At 45.1% G+C, this 22,690-nt stretch overlaps 2 protein-coding genes across 2 annotated transcripts; both read left to right on the plus strand.

Annotated features, from left to right (window-relative positions):
• Window positions 1-6,419: 6,419 nt before the first annotated feature.
• Window positions 6,420-10,365, plus strand: LOC148683351 (uncharacterized). The gene is made up of 3 exons (XM_088658342.1): window positions 6,420-6,810; window positions 8,048-8,173; window positions 8,459-10,365. The coding sequence occupies exons 1-3, from the start codon at window positions 6,420-6,422 to the stop codon at window positions 10,363-10,365; spliced, it is 2,424 nt and encodes an 807-aa protein (XP_088514468.1).
• A 6,368-nt stretch (window positions 10,366-16,733) lies between these two features.
• LOC118097701 (olfactory receptor 1f45-like) lies at window positions 16,734-17,669 on the plus strand. Its single transcript, XM_035140844.3, has one exon. It carries the CDS (start codon window positions 16,734-16,736, stop codon window positions 17,667-17,669), a length of 936 nt encoding a protein of 311 aa, XP_034996735.3.
• Window positions 17,670-22,690: the final 5,021 nt, after the last annotated feature.

Consider the following 22,690-nt stretch of genomic DNA (forward strand, 5'->3'; position numbering starts at 1 on the left):
AACTACCACACAATTGCGCTCATTTCACACGCTATTAAGGTTATGCTTAAAATTCTACAAGGCAGGCTTAGGCAGTATGTGGACCGAGAACTCCCAGAAGTGCAAGCTGGATTTCGAAGGCACAGAAGAACCAGAGACCAAATTGCAAACATGCCCTGGATTATGGAGAAAACTAGACAGTTCCAGAAAAACATCTACTTCTGCTTCATTGACTATGCAGAAGCCTTTGACTGTGTCGACCACAGCAAACTATGGCAAGTTCTTAAAGAAATGGGAGTGTCTGATCACCTCATGTGCTCTATGTGGGACAAGAAGCTACAGTTAGAACTGGATATGGAACTGATTGGTTTAAAATTGGGAAAGGAGCATGACAAGGGGTAAATGGTGAATAGGGTATGGGGTTAGATGTGGGGTATCTGTATATTTAATATAATATATGCTATGTAGAGTGCTGAAATTGTACGGTAATTTAATAAATAAATAAATAAATAAATAAAGGAGGGGGGGGAGAAAGGGCAGAAGATGCAGACAAAAGCTGACTGGCAGATGAAACTACTACGGTAGATTATGCAGAGGCTGACAGGGAAGATCAGAAATCAAAACTTCAATAGGAAATGGGACAAATACAGATTGTTACTTAAAAGAACCCTGTAATCCCTTGAGCTCTTTGGCAAGTCTTCAATAACTCTTGCAATGTTACAAAGACTTTGGTTAGTTTGGAGGACTATAATGCGGATGAATTATAGTTCACGTAGATATACCGTGTTTCTCATATTATAAGACATGTCTTATATTTATTTTTTTCCTCAAAAAACACACTATGGCTTATTTTCAAGGGATGTCTTATTTTTTTTCTCCTCCTCCTGCCGCGGCCGGCATTGCTGCTGCACCTATCACTATGTCTTATTTTCGGGGTATGGCTTATATTCCTTGAATGCTTAAAAATCCTGCTATGGCTTATTTTATGGGTATGTCTTAAAATATGAGAAACAGGGTATAAAGGACCCAAGGAGGGGAGGAGGGCAGTCCAAATGTTTGGAAGGATCTTGTTTTATTTTAAAATCTAAATGTTGTTTTGTAAAACCAATAAAAATCTTTTCCAAAAAACCCCCAATAAAAATCTTTTCCAAAAAAAAAAAAGCGAGAAAAAGACAGCTGCCCAATTACTATATGCCTCTCATACCTGGAGTGGAGGATTAGCATCTGAGCTGGATAATCTCCAGGCTAAATAATTGAGGGCTCTCCTCCAGATCCCCAGATGTATGCCTAACGCAGTCATATTCTCGGAAACTGGGGAATGGCCTCTACTGACCAGGGCCTGGTGAGTAGCCTTAAAATACAGGCATAAGGTAAATGTTTTCAAACTGGGCATAGGACTGCTCCAAGATCTAGCTCAGGACGAGTTCGTCAGTTGCTGGTCCAAGCACAACGCCCAAAAACCTGCTCAACCCCATCTCTTCTTGAACACGTGGGCTTCAACATAGTCTTCAGATCACTACCGTAGAGCAAAGACTGTGGGATATTGCCTACAGTGGCCTGCAGGCCTGTTCATGCTCATCCTGCTCACCAAGCGTTGTGAGTTTACAGTATGTCGAGACATTTGACGTACCTGAATAGCTAAAGAACTCAGGAGCATGAGAAAAGTGGATATAGCCCTCCGCCTGGCCTGTGCCACAGTTGCCAGCCTCCGCCAGGAATGCAGCATTAAGGCCAGACACAGCTCCGTGGCACAGAGACCCCAGGCGACAGGCAGGAAGGGAAAGATGGGGAGCAAGGGATGGGGCACACCAGAACACGCATTGCTGTGGCAGGGGTCTCCACAGAAGCTGGTGCCTGCCGGTGGGTGCCTGGTTGTGCCCTCTCAGAGCTGTGTGTGTGTGTGTTTAATTTTTAGTTAAATTTTCTGCTTTACAATTTACAAAAGTACTCATTTTTATATTCTTAAGATATCAATGACTTCCCTTCTTCTCTTTCCATGGTTCATTTTACATACCACAAAGCCCTGCATATTTTACAGAAACTATACCATTCATTACTTCATTATTACATCTATCAAAACCTATTTACGCTGTTGAATTTATCTTAATGCTGCCAGCGTTTTCAGCTGTATAGAGTTATTTTCCATATATCCAATAAACGTTTTCCAATCTTCTCTAAACGTATGTTCTTCTTGTTCTCTTATTCTATATGTTAAGTGTGCAACCTGTGCATATTCTGTCAACTTAAGTGGATATTCTTCGTTGGTTGGGACCTCACTCGTTTTCCATTTTGGGGCTAACAAAACACAGTCCGCAGTAGTGGCATACATAAATAACCTTTTTTTTTGACACCTGGGAATTTCAGTCTGAATTATCCCCGACAGAAAGGACTCTGGTTTTTGGGGGGAAAGTACTTTTAAACATCGTTTCCCATTCATTATGGATCAGTTCCCAATACTCTTTTACCCTTTTATAAATCCACCACATATGGAAGAACATTCCCTCCACCTCTTCGCATCTCCAGCACTTATGTGATTCAGTTTTATACATCTTAGCAAGCCTACTCAGAGTTAAATACCATCTGCAAATAATTGCCCCCTCAGACGTTTGCATCTGGGGCAATGGCCGCCCTGGCCCCTCCACAGTACACCACTGATCTCTGGTATATAACTTTTATGAATAAATAAATAAAACACAGGGAAATGCAAATACAAAAGAAAGAGGAGCCTCAATATGAGGGCAATGTAGTGAGCGGTCCACTTCAAATTGCAGTCTTCACCAGCTTTTAGAGTGGGGAAGGGAGGGCAAAGATAAATGCATTAATATTGAATTGGTGCAGCTTCCCTCAACCTGGTAGCCCCTGGGGGCTCTGAACTGCAACTCCCCTTAGCCCCTCCCTCCTCCTCCTCCTCCTTCTGCGATCACTCATAGCTGAGTAAGATTGTCTTCCATAAACACGGTTTTAACAATGAGTCCATAAGTGATTGTGGAGGCCAATTCTGGATCCGCACGTCCTTCCACAGTGGGGTCATTGGTTCCCGGGTGGGAGTTGATCACGGTGTGGATTTGCCAAGCATGCCTTCCTCTTAGCTCATTTCTCCCTTGCATCCTGAGTTCGAGCGTCTTCAAAGCCCATGACACCTTTGGTAAAGGCTGTTCTCCAATTGGAGCACTCGCAGGCAAGTGTTTCCCAATTGTTGGTGTTTATACTACATTTTTTTTATCTGAAGAAGTGTGCATGCACACGAAAGCTCATACCAATGAGAAACTTAGTTGGTCTCTAAGGTGCTACATTTTTTTAGATTTGCCTTGAGACTGTCTTTAAAGCTCTTTTGATGACCACCAGCATTACACTTTCCATTTTTAAGTTCGGAATAGAGTAGTTGCTTTGGAAGACGATAATCAGGCATCCAAACAACATGACCAGACAAATGAAGTTGATGTTGAAGAATCATTGCTTCAACACTGGTGTTGTTTGCTTCTTCCGGTACACTGGTATGCTGACCACGGTGGCAAGTGCTGATAGGGAAAGCTGAATTAGGAAGAGGAATTTTGAATGTCCTGATTCGGAGAGGTGTGTAGTCTGTTCCAGGGTTCAGGGGGCTTTTAAGGTTCAGGGGGGCTTTCAATATAACCTGTGTTTTAAGAAATAGGGGGTCACTCTGTTCTGACCACCCCTTGCTCAAAGGACTCACCACGATCCCACAAGGTCTGCTTGCCAGTCAGAGAAAGTAATCAGAAGTTGAAACCAGCCAGGCAAGAAGCAAAGTGACTATTAAGCCTGATCTTTATTTTATTGCAACAAGGTTTTAACTCCCAAAGGCTAGAGGAAGAAGCAGCCTCAAATAAAGAACATAACAGCATTGTTTTTGCCAAACTATTACACCAATCCCACCTCATGAAAAAGAGTGGCAACAATAACACGTCATGGCATGTCACAGGAATAGGAGGCGTTGAAGATAAATTGTAGTCCCCGTCATGTCACTTGTCCATTAAAAGGTCTCTGCCTTTCACCTTTGGGTGAACGTTAATATTTTCCACTGACTTTACAATCGGTCCCACATCTCATTCTATTCACCTTGTTCCAAACTTATGAGGAACGGTTGAGGGAATTGTGTATGTTTAGCCTGGAAAAACGTACATTGAGTGGAGATATGCTAGCCATCCTCAAATAATCTAAAAGGCTGTCACATGGAAGCTGAAGCTTGTTTTCTCCTGCTCTGGAGGCTAGGACCCAAACCAATGGCTTCAAGTTACAGGAAAGAAGGTTCCGACTAAACTTCAGGAATAACTTTCTGGTGATAAGAGCTGTTTGACAGTGAAACAAACTATCTTGGAAGGTGGCGGACTCTCCTTCCTTGGAGGTTTTTAAGCAGAGGTTGGATGTCCGTCTGTCATGGATGCCTGCATTTGCAATTGAATCCATCTCTCACCATGTGAGAGCTAGCAGAGAACATATTCATAAACAGCTAATTATCAACCCTTCTCAGTTCTCAGATAGCTCTTCTTAGCTTCCATATAGCCCAATGGAATTTTCCAGTTAAGCCTTCGGCAACATACATACAAGCATTTTCCATTTCAATGTCAATTAAACCATTATACTTAACATGATGGGACACAGCTAGAGGTGTGTTGACCTTAACAGGATGTGGAGCAAGCATTTAATAAGGAAAAATAATAATACATTGGTCTTCCATTCAAAAATCACCACCCCCAAGGAAAATTTAGATGACCATGTTTAAAATTTGAAGGGAGCCTGTGAATTGTCAACCAGGTAGTGTGAACTGATCACCCTTTTCTCACCCCTGGGCTGCTCTTCCACCTTCCACGATGACATCATCTGATTCTGATTCTAATATTCTCCTAGCCCCTTCCTCACATTCTGCAGGGTTACCGTAGAGACACCAATAAACAACTTTGTACCATCGCCATTCCGTTGCCCACTTCTTACCGGACATTGGATCCATGAGAAGTGCAAGGACGGCTCTCCATTGGCTCGTTTTATATTCGTGCTATTTCAGTGTTCCTGTCGGCATGGCAGGTAGGAAATTGTGCCATTTAATGTTCAGATGTTCTGTTTCATTGTCCCATGAAGCAGACAGAGAAGCCATTTGAAAAGTTGTTATAGCAGGGGAATGGAGTAAATCTTTTGACAACTTAGAGAAGGCAACATACATGGAAGCGGAAATAAGAGAAAAGTGAGAAAGGGGGATTCCATTAAAAAGCCACCAATCACAATCCGCTCCAGAGTCCCAGTATCATCCATGGGGTTTAGATAAGCCACGACTAAGGCCTATTCAGTGTTCTTCAATGGGACTTAGTCTTGAATATTACTTTCACGAGATGCGCCAATCAAGTCTGAGGCGCCTTCAAAATCACAGAATCATTTCGGAACCACTGTCAACCTTCATTGCACTTTGTAGAATAAGGTACATTGTACTTTGTCCAAAGCAGCTCACAACTCAAGAGTTTCCATAACTTCAGTTCCCCCAACTTGCCATAACTTCAGTTCCCCTAACAGACATCTTTGTTATCCTGGCACCTTCAGTTCAGGCCAACTGCCCATGACTCTGCACTGCCTTTTGCACCATAACATTCTCTGGCCAGTTAGAATCTTGCTGGTTACTGTGGTAACAGGAGCAAACAGGTTCCTATGATCTCAGTTCCATGGGTTCCCACTGTGGGATGCTGACTAGAATTGACACTGAGCATGGGTGCATTTGAGGAACACTGGGAAAAATTCACCTTCATGTTTACCCTGGGGGAGACGGGACATAGCAGAACATCATGAAAGACAGAAGCTGCTATGGCAACAGCAGCAGGGTGGGGCTTTTCATCTGTGGAAGAGAGAGGGAAGGAGATAGGATGGAACGAAGATTCCTCCCCAATGGGATCATAAGTCACCAATTCAATTCATAAACTTTATTGCGCAAGCCAAAGGTGATGGCATCGTTCACAGGGGGAACAAAAGGGAAAACCACAATAGCCATAAAAACATTTAAAAAAAGATTTAGCACTACTGGTGCAATTCCATGGCAAGTCTGCTAGAGATTATTTGTTGCATAAACTAGAGGCTGACCTAACAGTAAGAAAACCACTTTGCTAAGGAAGGGCTGATTCTTGCGAAGGCTGATCAGGAACTGCAGGGATCTTTACACTCCTGCTCCCTTTGTTTGCGTTGCAGATCCGGCTCCGAACAGCAGGCGGACCGAAGGGGGTAACAGCCAGCCTCAGAGCACCCCAGTGACTGCCAGCTCCACGGTGGGAGAATGTCAACACAGCCTCTCCCACTCATCAGCACCATGTGAGACCTGTGGTTGGCTGCGGGTTCAAGGATCAGCTCTGCCCTTCCAACAAAACCAAGGCAGCAGCACCACCACCCAGGGATACCTTCATGGTGAAATACCTCTCTTGCAGGGTGTACAGAATGATCAGCAGCAGATGTTCACCCCAGTGGCTCTGCATCCTTCTCTCCATGGGTGGAGCACAACTGGACATCTCTCAGTGCCTTTGTATGCACCACTGCAAACACAGCACAGGGACTTTGCAACGGCCAGACCTATGAATCAATTATATAGACAACCTCACCTCCAGCTGGTTCAGCTGCAGCCTCCTGGTCTTGGTCCCATTCGCCCAACCTCCTTCCAGGATGGGGTGGGCCTCTACCACCATGGAACATTAGCCCCCATCCCACTGGAGCAGAGGAACCCCATCGTCCGGATTGGTAGCACTGTCCCTATGCCACCAGCTGCGAACAATGAGATGCTTCTGGTCCTCCAGCAACCCACCCTGGAACCTACCCCAGCCACTGGGTACTTTCCAGCTTCACAAGGTCTGTGCTCATCTTTGTAAAGGGATCATTTGCTTTCTAATGGGTGTCTGGGACCATCCAACTCACCAGGCAATTAACCTAACCTCAGTAGGTACCATTTCCTAGTACCATTTCCACATGGCCCTGCAGTGTGGGTGAGCGTTGGGTATATTGGAACGGAGTAAGTTGCAATATCCCAAAACTGTTATCCTAATCTACGATGCAACCACATTTGGAATACTGTACAGTGCACAATTCTGCCTCCCCGCTCAAAACAGGTAATTGAGACCTGAAAAAGGTTGAGAAAAGAGAAACCAAGATTATTAAGGGGTTGGAGTAACTCCCTTTTGTAGAACGGTTGGGGCCTAAATTTCAGTTGGACTGACCTATAAGGGTATTATCCTTAATGAAGTCATTGAGTTGGTTTACTAATCCCTATTGATTCACATCATTTAGACTATGGGGAAATGGGCAACAGTTTTAGCTCTTTAACTGCCACTTCAAGATAAAAACAAATCACATAATGTAAAGGTATGGAAGGAACACCATTTATATTAGTTTCAAGATTATGATAGCAAGGGACAACCTCTTATCGCAGCGGAGAGACAAGTATGTTTAGAAAAACAATCCAATTTCATAGCTGAAGTTATTCATGGCTACTGGCCACAACAGCCATATTCTACCTTCCCTATTCTCAGTTGCTGAGAATCACAAGTGGGGGAAACACTGTTGCACCCAGGTCCTCCTTGTAGCATCTGCTACAAGAACAGGATGTTGGAGGAGATGGGCCTTTAGCCTGATCCACCAGTTCTCTTCTCATGGGCTTATGTTCTTAATCCAAAACAGCATGTCATGTGAGCATACCACACACCATATACTACCACCCATAATCCTCTGGGACAATGTTGGATTCAGGGTACCTCATACTATTCAGTTTCCCCGCTTTCACTTCATCACTGAACACTGAAATCTGAGGTGTATAAAAAAATGGACCCCAGTTTATATCACTGAAAACACATAGAGCCCAGAGGCCACTTTAGCCCCTGAACCCACCTCCAGGCAGGCAGCCTGCCCACCTTTAGACAGTTGTGTGCATTATCTAGTTGGAAAGTCTATGGCTGCTGAGCCTCCCTAGGGAGAGAACAAGGCCTTCACTTACCTTCCTCTGGACAGAAGAAAGAGTAACTGAATTAATTAATTAATTGGTGGTCTTCCTTGGCTGTAGAATCACTGATCTCTCCTGATTAATTTCTTTCAGTGGTACAAGTCCCACATGGACTTCAGGGGACAGGAACAGTCAGTGCCCAAGTGACAGGTGTCCTAGGTGCATCTATAGCACAAGGAAAACTGGAAGGAACCCAGCTCAACAATGCTGGGCTGAATGGTAAGTGTGGGAACATACAGTGACTGAGACCATGTGCTTTCCAAGTCTACTTTCCGGGCTAGATGTCATGGCCCAATCTAGCACTTCTGATAGTTTGGCTAAGAATCTACACATGATAAACATGGATCCAGATCCATATGCCATTTTAAAACTTTATTTAATATGGAGATGCTCTAACAGCTAGTCATGGGAGTCTTGGACTTCCTCAAGTTTGTATCAGCCAACTGGAGTAGATTCTATGTCTTCAAACACTGAGAGTTATGCTTTTCATTTGTTTTCTTTCAGTGGTGGAACATCCGCCGCCACCTCCCCAACCAGCTGATGAAGAAAGTCTCCTCCGAGACGAGTTCCAGCTGCCAGAGGACCTCCTCTCTAAGTATCCCGAGATAGAGACCCTGATTGCTTCACTGGAGCCGCTTATTCCAGAAGGCCTATTTCCACCTCTTGCTTCCGGTGAGACAACCAAAGGCAGTGAAGGGGTGCTGATGGAGCGCTGCCTTCCAGAGGAAGCCCTGGGGAGCCACCAGTCATTAGCACCAGTGTCCACAAGGTCTTTCAGAGTAGAGGCAAAGTCAATCCCGGACGCCCCTGAGTCATGCAAAGAGGTGCCAAAAGCCCAGCACCCACATTCCTTGGTGAATGTTCCAAACATCAAGAGCGCAGAGGTGACCATACTCAGAAAGGGCTCAGCAACACAGGGACAGGCGCCGCTTCCTCCAACAGATGAGCAGGATACAAAACCGAATAAGCCCTGGGGTAACCCATTGATCCAGCGCCCAGTCTGCATCTTAAAAGATATCGGGTTTCCGTTTCCACCAGATCCTCTGAGACCCAAATCCTTGAAGAAAACCCAGAAGTCAAAATGTGATTCCACCCAAAGCAAAGGAAAACGCGAGGGGAACGGGAAAACTGAAGGCAAAGCCACCAGCATGACAGGGAGAAGAAAGTGGGGTGTTGCTGAGTCCCAGACATTAACCAAGCTCCCCAGAATCACTCTGGAACCTATCCCAGAGGGCTCTAGTAAATGCCAGCTCGCCCATGAAAAGTCCATGAAGCCGCCAAAGGCATTACCAGAGATTAAAGGGAAAAGGAGAGGCCCTTTGACAAAGGCAGAAGCTTCACCAAAGTTTCCCAAGTGTTTTCTGAGCATAGAGGGAACAAGCATAATGGACTCTAAGGAAAGTCATCCTGGTCAGGAGAAAAAAGGTAAGGAGAAGAGAAAGCTTCCATTTCAAGAGGAGGGAAGTTTTAAAAACGAAGAGGACAATTCGGATAAAGGAAACTCCAAACATTGCCAGACAGGGTTGGAGAAAAATGAGATGGGACCTGAAACCAAAGAGAAGGCTGCCGTGAAAGGGAGCGCACCGGGTTTTAAAGGGAAAAAGATCAAATTGGAAGACCGCCACTTTATGCCAATCCCCAGGACCAATCTGGCTTGGCACATGATGGAGTCTGTACAAGTCTTCCATCCCCTTGGGAAGAAGAACACTACATCCATGGCTGCCAGAAACCTCCCTCCGGTAACTGCCACCAGCAGTATTTCTGGGAACACACAGGCTCCACAGGAAATACCTCTTCTGAAGTCCCTGCATAAGCCAGTGCCCCCTCCCCAGCCCCCCTCCCTGCCAAGGCCAGCACCCTTCTTGGCGCGGAGGCTGGCACCCCTCTCCTTTCCTCGGCAGCAATCTTCTTCTTCTTCCCAAAGACTGCCCACCCATTGTGAACATCCATTGCCAAAGCCGTTGCCAAAGCCATCAGCTTCACACGCCCATGAAGGATGGCCATCCAGCTCTCAGCTTCCCCACCCCAGCTGGTGGAGACCACATCCCCCCGATTCTGAGAGGCTGCCCACCCGACCTCACCGGCCAGCTGTGCCAGATGAAATCCCCAGGTTCCTAAGCAACATCCGGTCATCTGCAACGAGAGCTCAGCCCTTGCAAGTGCAACCACCAGCCTCTCCGCCATACCGAGGGGATACTTTTATTCCCTGGAGGACACCTCCAGACGACCTCGAAGAATCCTTGCCAATAACTGAAGAACAACGGCCCATCCGAGAGGCAATGAAAAGGCAAGCTCAGAGAGAGAGGGAGGAGGCATCACACTGGACTTCCGTAGGGAGGGTGAAATATTTTGTGGAGCGTGAGAAGGAAATGAACATTTCAAATCGGTATGGGTATCCATGGCGTTACTGAGGGGTCTAGAGGTTCCCTCCATTGAATAAGGCGAGTCAGAGACTATTGATGAAAGTAGTGTTTACCTTTTGCCCCAACATATTTTTTAGGCATGAGAGTAAGGTTATTCTAGAGCAACCTCATTGCTTCCACAGTGTGAGTTTACTATAGTTTGAATTACTCTAATTTAATTTAATTAGATTAAATTAAATTACTCTATTTAAACATAAAAATGTTTACAGTAGAACCTGCCAATTGCTTTAACTTGAAAAATGGAATTATATTTTGTTTATCTAGCAATGAATTTATATATGAAAATAAAAATAGAAATATATAAGGAATAAGACAATATTGTAAATCAAGTATAAAAGCTGCTCATCTTGCAATGGGGTCATATATAATGAATAGACCATGGAGCCGCAGGTTAATTCTGTGTCCAGGGCGGCTGTCTATCAGCTCCATATGGTACTCAGGCTGAGACGCTACCTGCCCGCAGACTGTCTCACTAGAGTGGTGCATGCTCTAGTTATCTCCCGCTTGGACTACTGCAATGCGCTCTACGTGGGGCTACCTTTAAAGGTGACCCGGAAACTGCAATTAATCCAGAATGCGGCAGCTAGACTGGTGACTGGGAGTGGCCGCCGAGACCACATAACACCGGTCCTGAAAGACCTACATTGGCTCCCTGTACGTTTCTGAGCACAATTCAAAGTGTTGGTGCTGACCTTTAAAGCCCTAAATGGCCTCGGTCCTGTATACCTGAAGGAGCGTCTCAACCCCCATCGTTCTGCCCGGACACTGAGGTCCAGCGCCGAGGGCCTTCTGGCGGTTCCCTCACTGCGAGAAGCAAAGCTACAGGGAACCAGGCAGATAAACAACTTCCTGACATTTAGAAAACACCTAAAGGCAGCCCTGTTTAGGGAAGTTTTTAATCTGTGATATTTTAATGTATTTTAGTATTTGTTGGAAGCCGCCCAGAGTGGTGGGGGAAACCCAGCCAGATGGGCGGGGTATAAATAAATAAATAAATAATAATAATAATAATAATAATAATAATAATAATAATAATAATAATAGACACATATAAAGAATAAACTACATAGCTATCTTAGAGCTCAAAGCTATCAAATCAGGAAAGGGAAGAAATTGGGATGAATATGAAGGTATCAGGGGTGTTCATCAATGTTAGTCTGCTCTACCTACTAAATTATGGCTGTTCTCATTTTTTAAAAAGCATTCATCCTGAGTAGCAAAGATCCCACCCTTTGAAGTCAATGTCCCAGGGAGCTTTCCAGTGTTAAAAGCAAGAAAGAGAAAATCAGAGTAGCACTTGGTAAAAGGTAAAGGGACCCCTGACCATTAGGTCCAGTCGTGACCGACTCTCGGGTTGCGGCGCTCATCTTGCTCTATTGGCCAAGGGAGCCATCGTACAGCTTCCAGGTCAAAGCCGCTTCTGGCGAACCAGAGCAGCACACGGAAACGCCATTTACCTTCCTGCCGGAGTGGTACCTATTTATCTGCTTGCACTTTGACATGCTTTTGAACTGCTGGGTTGGCAGGATCTGGGACCAAGCAACGGGAGCTCACCCCATTGTGGGGATTCGAACCGCCAACCTTCTGATCGGCAAGCCCTAGGTAGGCTCTGTGGTTTAACCCACAGCGCCACCCGTGTTCAGCAATTGGCACACTTCGTAAATACTCAATTTGGGCTTTGGAGCACAGTGACTGTTTCTATGTGAGTCTTTTAAAGGATCTCCCTAGGATCTAGTTCTTCATTAAAATCACAGCCCATGGAAGTGGAATCTCCCCTGGTGGTGTCTGTGTGGACGGCAGTGTTTAAATATATAGAAATCATAAAAGGGGTAAATACAAAGCGCTACAAAAGCCATCGGGGCAAAATTCGTGGGTGGGTGTTATATTTCAGACCACTCCAGTTTATTGTGTTTTTGAACAACTTGCTGGTTCATTCATATGACTCACTAGTGCTATAAGTAATTACCGTAGATGGTCTTCTGCAGTAGACATGCATGCCAAAGGCACAAATATTTTCAACCCTAAAAATAAATGAATTCATTGGCTATTACAATTGTGTTTCAAAAAGAAACAAGAGCATGCTCTTCAAACACACTGTGCTCCAAACATGGTTTTAAAAGGGGCTCTATCTAAAGCAGGGGTCGGCAACCTTTTTCAGCTGTGGGCTGGTCCACTGTCCCTCAGACCATGTGGTGGGCCGGACTATATTTTTTGGGGGGTGAACAAATTCCTATGCCCCACAAATAAAACACCAGGTTGTTGTTGTTTAGTCGTTTAGCCGTGTCCGACTCTTCGTGACCCAATGGACGCCAGACACTCCTGTCTTCCACTGCCTCCTGCAGTTTGGTCAAACTCATGTTTGTACCTTCGAGAACACTGTCCAACCATCTCGTCCTCTGTCGTCCCCTTCTCCTAGTGCCCTCCATCTTTCCCAACATCAGGGTCTTTTCCAGGGAGTCTTCTCTTCTCATGAGGTGGCCAAAGTATTGGAGCCTCAGCTTCACGATCTGTCCTTCCAGTGAGCACTCAGGGCTGATTTCCTTCAGAATGGATAGACTTGATCTTCTTGCAGTCCATGGGACTCTCAAGAGTCCCCTTCATCACCATAATTCAAAAGCATCAATTCTTCGGCGATCAGCCTTCTTTATGGTCTAGCTCTCACTTCCATACATCACTACTGGGAAAACCATAGCTTTAACTATATGGACCTTTGTCGGCAAGGTGATGTCTCTGCTTTTTAAGATGCTGTCTAGTGTTTGTCATTGCTTTTCTCCCAAGAAGCAGGCGTCTTTTAATTTCGTGACTGCTGTCACCATCAAGGAGCCCAAGAAAGTAAAATCTCTCACTGCCTCCATTTCTTCCCCTTCTATTTGCCAGGAGGTGATGGGACCAGTGGCCATGATCTTGGGTTTTTTTTTTTATGTTGAGCTTCAGACCATATTTTGCGCTCTCCTCTTTCACCCTCATTAAAAGGTTCTTTAATTCCTCCTCGCTTTCTGCCATCAAGGTTGTGTCATCTGCCTATCTGAGGTTGTTGATATTTCTTCTGGCAATCTTAATTCCGGCTTGGGATTCATCCAGTCCAGGCTTTCGCATGATGAATTCTGCATATAAGTTAAATAAGCAGGGAGACAATATACAACCTTGTCGTACTCCTTTCCCAATTTTGAACCAATCAGTTGTTCCATATCCAGTTCTAACTGTAGCTTCTTGTCCCACATAGAGATTTCTCAGGAGACAGATGAGGTGATCAGGCACTCCCATTTCTTTAAGAACTTGCTATAGTTTGCTGTGGTCGACACAGTCAAAGTCTTTTGCTTAGTCAATGAAGCAGAAGTAGACGTTTTTCTGGAACTGAGCCGAATTCAAGGTGTTGGGACATAAAACCCTTAGTGGCTTGGGAAACTACCTGAGTAGAGGGACTAGCCCCTTAGGGTTTTTTAAGAAGGTCGCTACCAGGAGGTCATGATGTGGTTAAAAAAATAGGAGGGGTAGTTGGAGGGTTTATTGAGCCCAACTAAAGTTGTGTGCATTGGCTGGATTCAGGATGTTTTGGGGATGGTTCTCACATTTCCAAGGCAGAATGCACTGTTAAAAAGACATCTCAGGGTAGATCCAGAATCTGTGGTTTTGGATGTCCAAAAAATTGCAAGGACATTATTGCCCCTGCGAAATGAAACCAAGCTGACTGGGGAAATACTCACTGCTCAAAAAACCCTCAAAAATATGGAGTGGGCAGAAGCCCACCCATCCAAATATACTTGGGGTAAGAGCAGTGCTGTGCGGCGAATTTTTTCGTAGGGGCACCAGCTTGCAAGGGCAATGGGGGGGTGTTGATGTTGTGCCCGTGAGCATAGCGCCTCCTTCCTTAGCTGGGAAGAAGATTCCCAGGCTTTGGGAATGAGGCACCAGGGAAACATTTAGGGAACTAGCCTAGTCCCCCTATTCCAACGACTGCACACCACGGGGGAGGGTGATATATCCCCCAGTCTTTTTTGCTCGTTTTCTCACTCCCCCTTCCTTTATGCAAGTCATGGCAGAGATCTCCATTGTATCCCTCAAAGCTCAATGTGCAGAAGCTGACAATTTCTGCAGCTGCTTCAAACACAATTCTAGGATCCCAGCTGCTTCCTCTCTGGAGAGTCTCCTTTCTGGGGCCCAGTCCATCCCATCCCATGTCCTGTTCCAAATCAAAATCTTGCCAATGTAAAATGTTTAAGAAGAAGGCAGCCCTTAGACCATTGTGCTGTCATGCTCCTTTGGGTATCAATCTGTAGATCAGGCACCCCCAAACTTCGGCCCTCCAGATGTTTTGGACTACAATTCCCATCATCCCTGACCACTGGTCCTGTTAGCTAGGGATCATGGGAGTTGTAGGGCAAAACATCTGGAGGGCCGAAGTTTGGGGATGCCTGCTGTAGATTATCCCTCACATCTTTTCTGATCTGTGCATAGACCGCCCCCAGCCCCCAGAGATTATGCTTGTCCCCAGTTGTGGAGCAAACCAGAATCCTCTTGACATCCATACTCAAAGGAAAAAAAAACTTTTCTAAGACTTATTAATGAGGACAAGCTAATTTGTTAAGCTGAATGATGGGTTGGGTCTCTGAATGATGATTCTCCAGAGTTTATGCTATTGCATTATATTATTTCTGGAGGGGGAACCTGTTTGAGACGTCCTTGGACCCTGGAGATCACCACCTTTAAGCAGAGATGAACAAACACTTCCCTTGCATCAGAAAATACAGAGCTAATCTCCTCAGCAGATGAAGGAGGCCAGTTTCCTCCTATGCAGAACAAGTCCACTTCCTTTGTTCTTCACATTGACAGGAGCAAGTGAGCAAGTGCCTTTACTTAAGTAAGTGTGAATATAGTTATGTTTTTGGGGTGGGAGCAAGACTCCCCTAAAATATCTGGATTCAGTGAAGGGTTAGAATTTAAGGAAACCCCTAAATTACTGGGCCTATTGGGCCTTGAGTTTAAAGTGGGTTTTCCATGTCCAGGAAACCACTTGGCAGAAGAACCATCAAAAGGTAATCATTGGAATGGCCAAGACAAACCCATTAAGAAGGTCAGTTTCTGTCTTGGCTGGACAGAAAATGGGGAAAGCCCTCTCTGAGGTAAGAGATAATTAGCAGAGACAAAAGGACAGAGTTTCAGGAGGGTGGAGCAGAACTGCAGTGGGCAATGAGGTAAGCAAACAGGAAAGAATTGTCATTTTTGAAGCTGGAGAGTGGGGGGGGGGCAAAGCATGAAGCTGCAGAAGAGGTGAGACATGATATTTGGAGTCTCTTGGAATCTGAGGCTGCAGCAATGGAAGAAACAGGACCCTCTTGGGATGTGAATGCTCTGATCTCTCTCAATCTAGACACAGATTGCATACATATGTAAATAAACCATGTATCATAAAGAGATAACGGACTCCACTTGGCCTCATTGTTCCAAAAGTAAACACAGACCCTGGTAAGCATGCCTGGCACCTCTAGAATCTCTCACTGCTCATAGATTGGTGAAACAATGTGTCACCCACTTAAAAGCTTCTAACATCCAAGAAATCTATTGAGGATTATTTAATGGTTACTAATCAGTATCTGCTGAATTCACCCAGTACAATTAAAGCCCATGACCCCTCAATTTCTACATTCCAGTCATGAGTCTTATCCCACCAGGTTTCAATAATTTCTATTAGGTCATATCTGCCACCCTGTATTAAGAGTTCAAATTTGTCTTCATTGTTTCCTATACTCTGTGCATTTGTATAGAGACAACTGAAACCACAAGACGTTCCCTCCAGCTGCTTCCTTCTTGTAGTTTCCTGCCCTTTAGCAGGTTTCTGTAGCACCACCTCATTTTCCTGTGCATCAACGTGTTTTCCTTTCATCTGTAATATTGTCTCCCTCCTCAGGATTTAGTTTAAAGCTCCCCTGATGGGGTTCATGAGACCCTTAGCAAACACATTCTTGCCAACCACTGTGAGGTATAACCAATCTCTTGCCAGAAGTCCATCCTCAAGGAAGCAGGAACCATGGTCCAAGAAGCCAAACCATTCCTGACAACACCTGAGCAGCCACTGGTTTACCTCCAGTATCTTCCCCTCTCTTCCTGGGCCACAGCGATCAACAGGAAGCAGTGATGAAAAAACCCTAAGGCCCTTCAGCTTCTAATCCCTTGCTATGTCAGCTTCTTAAAGTCCCTTGCTATGTCTGTGTCTGTCAGTATCTCAAAACCAAAATACAATATGAGGAGAGGAAAGAGGGATTTCTGCATAGCTCAGTTTGGGCAGCTAGCAAGCAGAGGGTGGGGAATTTACTAGCCTAAACATTTCTTCTTCTTGCCCCTACGGCAGCTTTAGCCTAATGAGTCCTGGGAATGCAACAGACTTCTCTGAATCATTCCTCCATGGCTTCCCAACCCAGCCAGAGTTTCAAGGGCTCCTCTTCCTGCTATTCCTCTCCGTGTACCTGCTGGCCATTCTGGGGAACGCAACAATCATCTTCTTGATCCGTTCTGATTTACAGCTCCTCCACGCTCCTATGTATTTCTTCCTCAGCAACCTTGCCTTAGCTGACTTGGGCTTCATCTCCACCACAGTCCCCAAAGTGCTAGAAAACTTGTTGTCTCATAAAAAGACCATCTCCTTTCATGCCTGCCTGGTGCAGATGTACTTTTATGTGTCTTTTGGCAACTCAGACAGCTTCCTGTTGGCTTCCATGGCCTACGACCGTTACGTGGCCATCTGCTCCCCCCTGCGTTATTCTGCCCTGATGAGCCGTAAGCGTTGCCTCCTCCTCGCATCAGTGTCCTGGGCTATCCCTATTGTCCACTCTCTGCTTTATACCATTTTGATGTCCCGCATTTCGTTCTGTGACTCTAGGGAGATCCCACATTTCTTCTGCGATCTTTACCCTTTGTTGGAGATCTCTTGCTCAGACAGCAGTGTCATTGAAATGCTGCTTCTGACTGAAGGGGTGGTGGAGGTCCTGGGGCCATTTGTGCTGATCGCCATCTCCTATGTGCGCATTTTCTACACCATCCTGAAGATTCCATCCAGCTCTGGAAAGAAAAAGGCTTTCTCCACCTGCGGGTCCCACATTGCTGTGGTGGTCTTGTTCTATGGCACTGTGAGCTGGGTTTATTTCAAGCCACGTTCCAACAACTCGGATCGCAAGGACACTGTGGCCTCTGTCATGTATACCATGGTGACCCCTATGCTGAATCCCTTCATCTACAGTCTCAGGAATAGTGAAATGAAAGCGGCCATGAAGAGGGTCATTAGGCACCATTTTCATTAGTGTCTTTAGCTGTCACATCTTATAGTAGCAGGAGTGGGAGCCAACATCACTTGGACACTAGAGCACACAGATGGTGTGTCCGCTTTCGGGTCTGTTTTAAACTTTGGCCAAAATGATGGGTATCTGTAATGGGGAAACGGACTGCAATCTGTCTTTCAGGTATTTGGGGCCTGCATGTGCTAGGATTAGCTGAGCTTTTGTTGTTGTTGTTTAGTCATTTAGTTGTGTCCGACTCTTCATGGACCAGAGCATAACTACCATAAGCAAATATTTTCTTAACCCTAATACATACAGTAAAGATCAGCATCATAATCATATATGTCCCTTATATTAACTATCACTCCCCTGTAAGTAATAACCAGACTTCAAATATAATTAAATCTTCCAAGAGTAGATTTATGATTTAGGACTAGTATAGGCAACCAAATGGTCTTTGCATTATTCACTCACACAGGAAGCCTCCGCCCTCTCTATAGGGTATAGTTGCATTCAAACTAACCATCTCCCTTGTTCTCTCTTTTTTTAGCATGTGTCTGTGGCATATTGTTACACCCACGCTTTAGGGCTTTTTTTGGTTCACTGGGGACTTATGTTACTCTTTAGATATAAGTTGTATACTGTATATGTGCTTAATGCAGTGTTTCTCAAACTTGGGTTCTCAGCTACTGTTGAACTACAACTCCCATCACCCCTAGCTAGCAGGACCAGTGGTCAGTGGTGATGGGAATTCTAGTTCAACAACAGCTGGAGACCCAAGTTTGAGAAACACCGACTTAATGATTGCATTGCTGCCCATATATGTGCAAGGCCGTCTTAAGCATATCCGGCGCCGTGGTGCAAAGATCCCTCCGGCGCCCTCCCCCCATTTCTCACAGTGGTTGACCTTTTCCCAAGCCTCTGCGGGGATTGTTCTCCTCCCTTGGAGGCTTGGGAAGGAAGCTGCACACCCGCCAGCCATATAGTTGGCAGGGCGCAGCTTCCATCCTAAGCCTCTGCAGGGATAGCTCTCCTCCCGCAGAGGCTTGGGAGGCAAGCTGCATGCCCGCCAGCCATATGGTTGATGGGGCACAGCTGGTGGGCATGCAGGAAGGAAAGGGGAGCCGAGCAGGCTCCCCCACTCGCTGGAGCGCCCCTGAGAGGCCAGTGCCCTGGCGCAATGCGCCAGTAAGCCCAATAGGAAGGACGGCTTTGTATGTGTTTTTCTCCCCCCCCCTCTTTTTTCCTGTATTTGTAACTTTTTGTATTTTTCTGATGTATATTTGTGTTTTTATTCATCGTGCTTTTAAACAATAAAATTTATCTATAGGAAGAACCTCCAAAGAAGGAGAGGCCACCCAGGACCGAGGAAGATCGTTCCACTGTCTTCAGAAAGTTTTTCCATATGTTTAGCTGGAATCTCTTGTAACTTGAAGCCATTGGTTCAGATTGTACCCTCTGGAGTACAATCTTGCTCCATCTTCCATGTGATAGCTTTTTAGGTATTTGAAGATGACTATCATATCTCCTCTCATGGAGGACTTCTGTCAAAAAGCCTTACTGAAATCAAGACTCTCTACATCCACAGCATTCCCCTGATCCACTTACAACGCTATAAAAAATAATAATGAGATTTGTCTGGCATGACTTGTTTTTGAGAAAGCCATGCTGGGTCTTAGTAATCACAGCATCCTTTTCTAAATGCTCACACCGATCAAGTAATTATTTGTTCTAGGACCTTTTCTGGTATCAATGTCAAGCTGACTGGTCTTCCTCCCATCTCCCTTTGAAGATGGGGACAAAAATTGCTCGCCTCCACACCGCAGGGACCTCACTTGCTCTCCAAGAATTCTCAAAGATTATAGAGAGAGGTTCTGAGATTACATCCTCGAGCTCCTTCTAGGACCCTTGGTGCAGCTCATCATTCCCTGGAGATTTGAATTCATTTAAAGTAGCTAGATGTTCCCTTACCTTTTCCTATTTTGTTCTTCAGCTCCCTCCTTGCATTGCTGGGCACTGTTTTCATTTGTGTGTAATAAACCAATCTTCCTCTATTTCCTGGTGTGCAGAGTCTTTGTTGGGCAAAAGGGTAAAGGTATACAACCATTTTAAATGGATGCATGCAGTGACTCCACAGAAAAGTTTCCAATCCTCTCAGAGTTGCACAATTAAAATATTTGTAATGCGTGAGCCATGGCCAGTGCAAGACCTTTGGGCACGTGAAGTGAACCACAAAATGGTGTCCCCCTCTGGGGAAGAAGGAATGAGTGAAGATCTAAATCAGGAAGGAGCAGCAGTGGCCAGTTCATTCATTGTGAAGGGAGGGGTTTGCTAATTGTATTATTGAGCTAAATCTGATCATATAGTTGCATTGTATAATTCTGATTGTGTGGCTTAGCCCCACCCTCCGCCTTTCCCTGGGATGCCTTGCTTAAAATGCTTTTTCTTTGCCTCTCTCTGTGTGTCAAAGTGTAATGTAAGTGAGACAGCTTCCTATCAAGGCCGAATAAGCTGACCTTGTGTGGAACACAGAGAAAGCCTTATCAGTGGATAAGCTTGACGCTGGAAGCTGCTATGCTTGACGCATAGTCTTACTCAAGGCTGAGTCAGCATGTGTTTATGCACAGGACCGGACACGGATCTTCCTTATATGTACTTGTGACCCCCTTGCGTGCGCACATTTACAGAGGAGGGGGAAGGAGCCCAAGAAGTATATAAGAAGCTTTGCAAATTTGTGTTACTCTACTCTTGTCGTGAAACATGGATCACCGAGAGTCCCTTAAATATAAGGATTAAATTCTTTCTCTGAATTCAACCACCGGTGTCATTATTGACTGTCTCTGTCCTGCCTGGGCGCAACTAAAGGACCCTTGGAAGCTAATAAGGCTACAATTGGAGACCAGATCTGCTGCCCCATGGATCCTGCTGCCTGAGGCAATCACATCACCTTGCTTCATGGGTGGGCCAGCCCTAGTGTGAACATCTTGCCACCTGGAGTGTGTGTAGCAAGTTTTGAATATCAGAACATCACACATTAAACGCTTCCAATACAAGGCTGCCTTCTGATGTCTATGGAAGGTTGTATAATTATTTATCTTTTTGACATCTGACAGGAGTTCCACAGGGTGGGCGCCACTACCCAGAAGGCCCTCTGCCAGATTCCCTGTAACCTCACTTCTCACAATGAGGGAACCACCAGAAGGCCCTCGGAGCTGGACCTCAGTTGTTCAGGCTGATCAGATGTGATTCTGGATAGCTCTTGTGTCTGCACCTGGGGAGAGGAGGTGCTTATTCAATTTGCACATGACCAAAACATAAAAGGAAAGTTGGCACACAAGCCAGAGTTAGACACATGCCAGGTGTCCTTATATGTCCAAATCTTATAATTGTGCAGCTGGTTATTCCCACCTAAGTGTAGAACCTTACATTTTTCAAAACTGTTAAGGCCATCTTGAATCCTGATTCTGTCTTCTGCAGCATTAGCTACCCCTCCTTCTGGTAGTTTGGTGTCACCTGCAAATGTGATGAGCATCCCCTCAATTCCTTCATCCAAGTCATTGATAAAGACAACAGGACCAGGACAGAATCCTGGGGCATCCCACTTGCCATTTTTTTCCAGGATGACGAGAAACCATGAATGAGTATTCTTTGGGTTCAGTCAGTCAATCAGCTACAAAATCCACAAGCATATCATTTTTTTTAATGCTTTATTGAAATTGATTAATAACAAAAACAAATCTTGTGTATTGAATATACAAATAAAAATTAATTCAATCCTATACAATCCGTTTCATCATACATTCTTACTACAATACAAAAGACTTCCTGTCAGCTCCCAATGTATTTACCATTTCTGTTATCGAATGTACTTATAAACGGCCTCGGTCCAGTATACCTGAAGGAGCATCTCCTCCCCCATCGTTCTGCCCGGACACTGAGGTCCAGTGCCAAGAGCCTTCTGGCGGTTCCCTCGCTACGAGAAGCTAAGTTACAGGGATCCAGGCAGAGGGCCTTCTCGGTAGTGGCACCCACCCTGTGGAACGCCCTCCCACCAGAGGTCAAAGAAAACAACAATTACCAGACCTTTAGAAGGCATCTTAAGGCAGCCCTGTTTAGGGAAGCTTTTAATGTTTGATGGATTTCTGTATTTTAATGTTTTGTTGGAAGCCGCCCAGAGTGGCTGGGGGAACCCGGCCAGATGGGCGGGGTATAAATAAATTATTATTATTATTATTATTATTATTATTAATTACTTTATTCTTTTTATATTATCTAATACTTTCTTATAGCCTGTCGTACCAATTTTCCTTATTTTTTATTGTTATTTTGCACAGAAATTTCAGCCTTACTGAAATCAAGGTACATTATGTCAACAGCATTCCGACAACCCTGCAGCACTATCAAAAAGAAGAAGAAATGAGATTCATGTACCATGATTTGTTTTTGAGAAACCTATGTTGAATCTTAGTAACCACTGCATCTTTTTCTAAGTGCTCACAGACCAGCTGTTTCATTATTTGTTCTAGGACCTTTCCTGGTATCAACAGCAAGCTGACTTCCTCCCAAGGTTCCCAGTACTTCCACCTTGTCCATCAGTTCTATACCCTGTCAAGCCTTATGGATTAAGTAGTGGTTTCACATAGCTCACCACCCAATACCCTCCATGTTGGTAAAACACACCAACCCCAAACTGAAGAAAACATTTCACAAACAAATTTACCTGATAGGCAAAAATTGGAATGGGCATGACTAGTCTTTGTCTCAGTCCCTGATCTGCAACACAGGAATAATAAAAAAAAAACAACTGACCTACTTATAGGTTTGTTGTAAAGATGTGGGGGACAGGAGGCGGGCAGGTGTGGAGGACTCCCTGGTCCTGAATGGGGTAACTGTGCCCCTGAAGGACCAGGTGCGCAGCCTGGGAGTCATTTTGGACTCACAGCTGTCCATGGAGGCGCAGGTCAATTCTGTGTCCAGGGCAGCTGTTTATCAGCTCCATCTGGTACGCAGGCTGAGACCCTACCTGCCCGCAGACTGTCTCGCTA

This window comes from Zootoca vivipara, chromosome 15 (assembly GCF_965207765.1).
Source record: "Zootoca vivipara chromosome 15, rZooViv2.hap1.1, whole genome shotgun sequence".
Classification (NCBI taxonomy): Eukaryota; Metazoa; Chordata; class Lepidosauria; order Squamata; family Lacertidae; genus Zootoca; species Zootoca vivipara.

Bases quoted from the DNA above. Each gene is read 5' to 3' on its own strand.
- LOC148683351 (XM_088658342.1), top strand. From the start codon at position 6,420: ATGTTCACCCCAGTGGCTCTGCATCCTTCTCTCCATGGGTGGAGCACA. The intron at 6,811-8,047 runs GTCTGTGCTCAT...AATTTCTTTCAG, and splicing joins GTACTTTCCAGCTTCACAAG to TGGTACAAGTCCCACATGGA. The intron at 8,174-8,458 runs GTAAGTGTGGGA...GTTTTCTTTCAG, and splicing joins CAACAATGCTGGGCTGAATG to TGGTGGAACATCCGCCGCCA.
- LOC118097701 (XM_035140844.3), top strand. From the start codon at position 16,734: ATGAGTCCTGGGAATGCAACAGACTTCTCTGAATCATTCCTCCATGGC.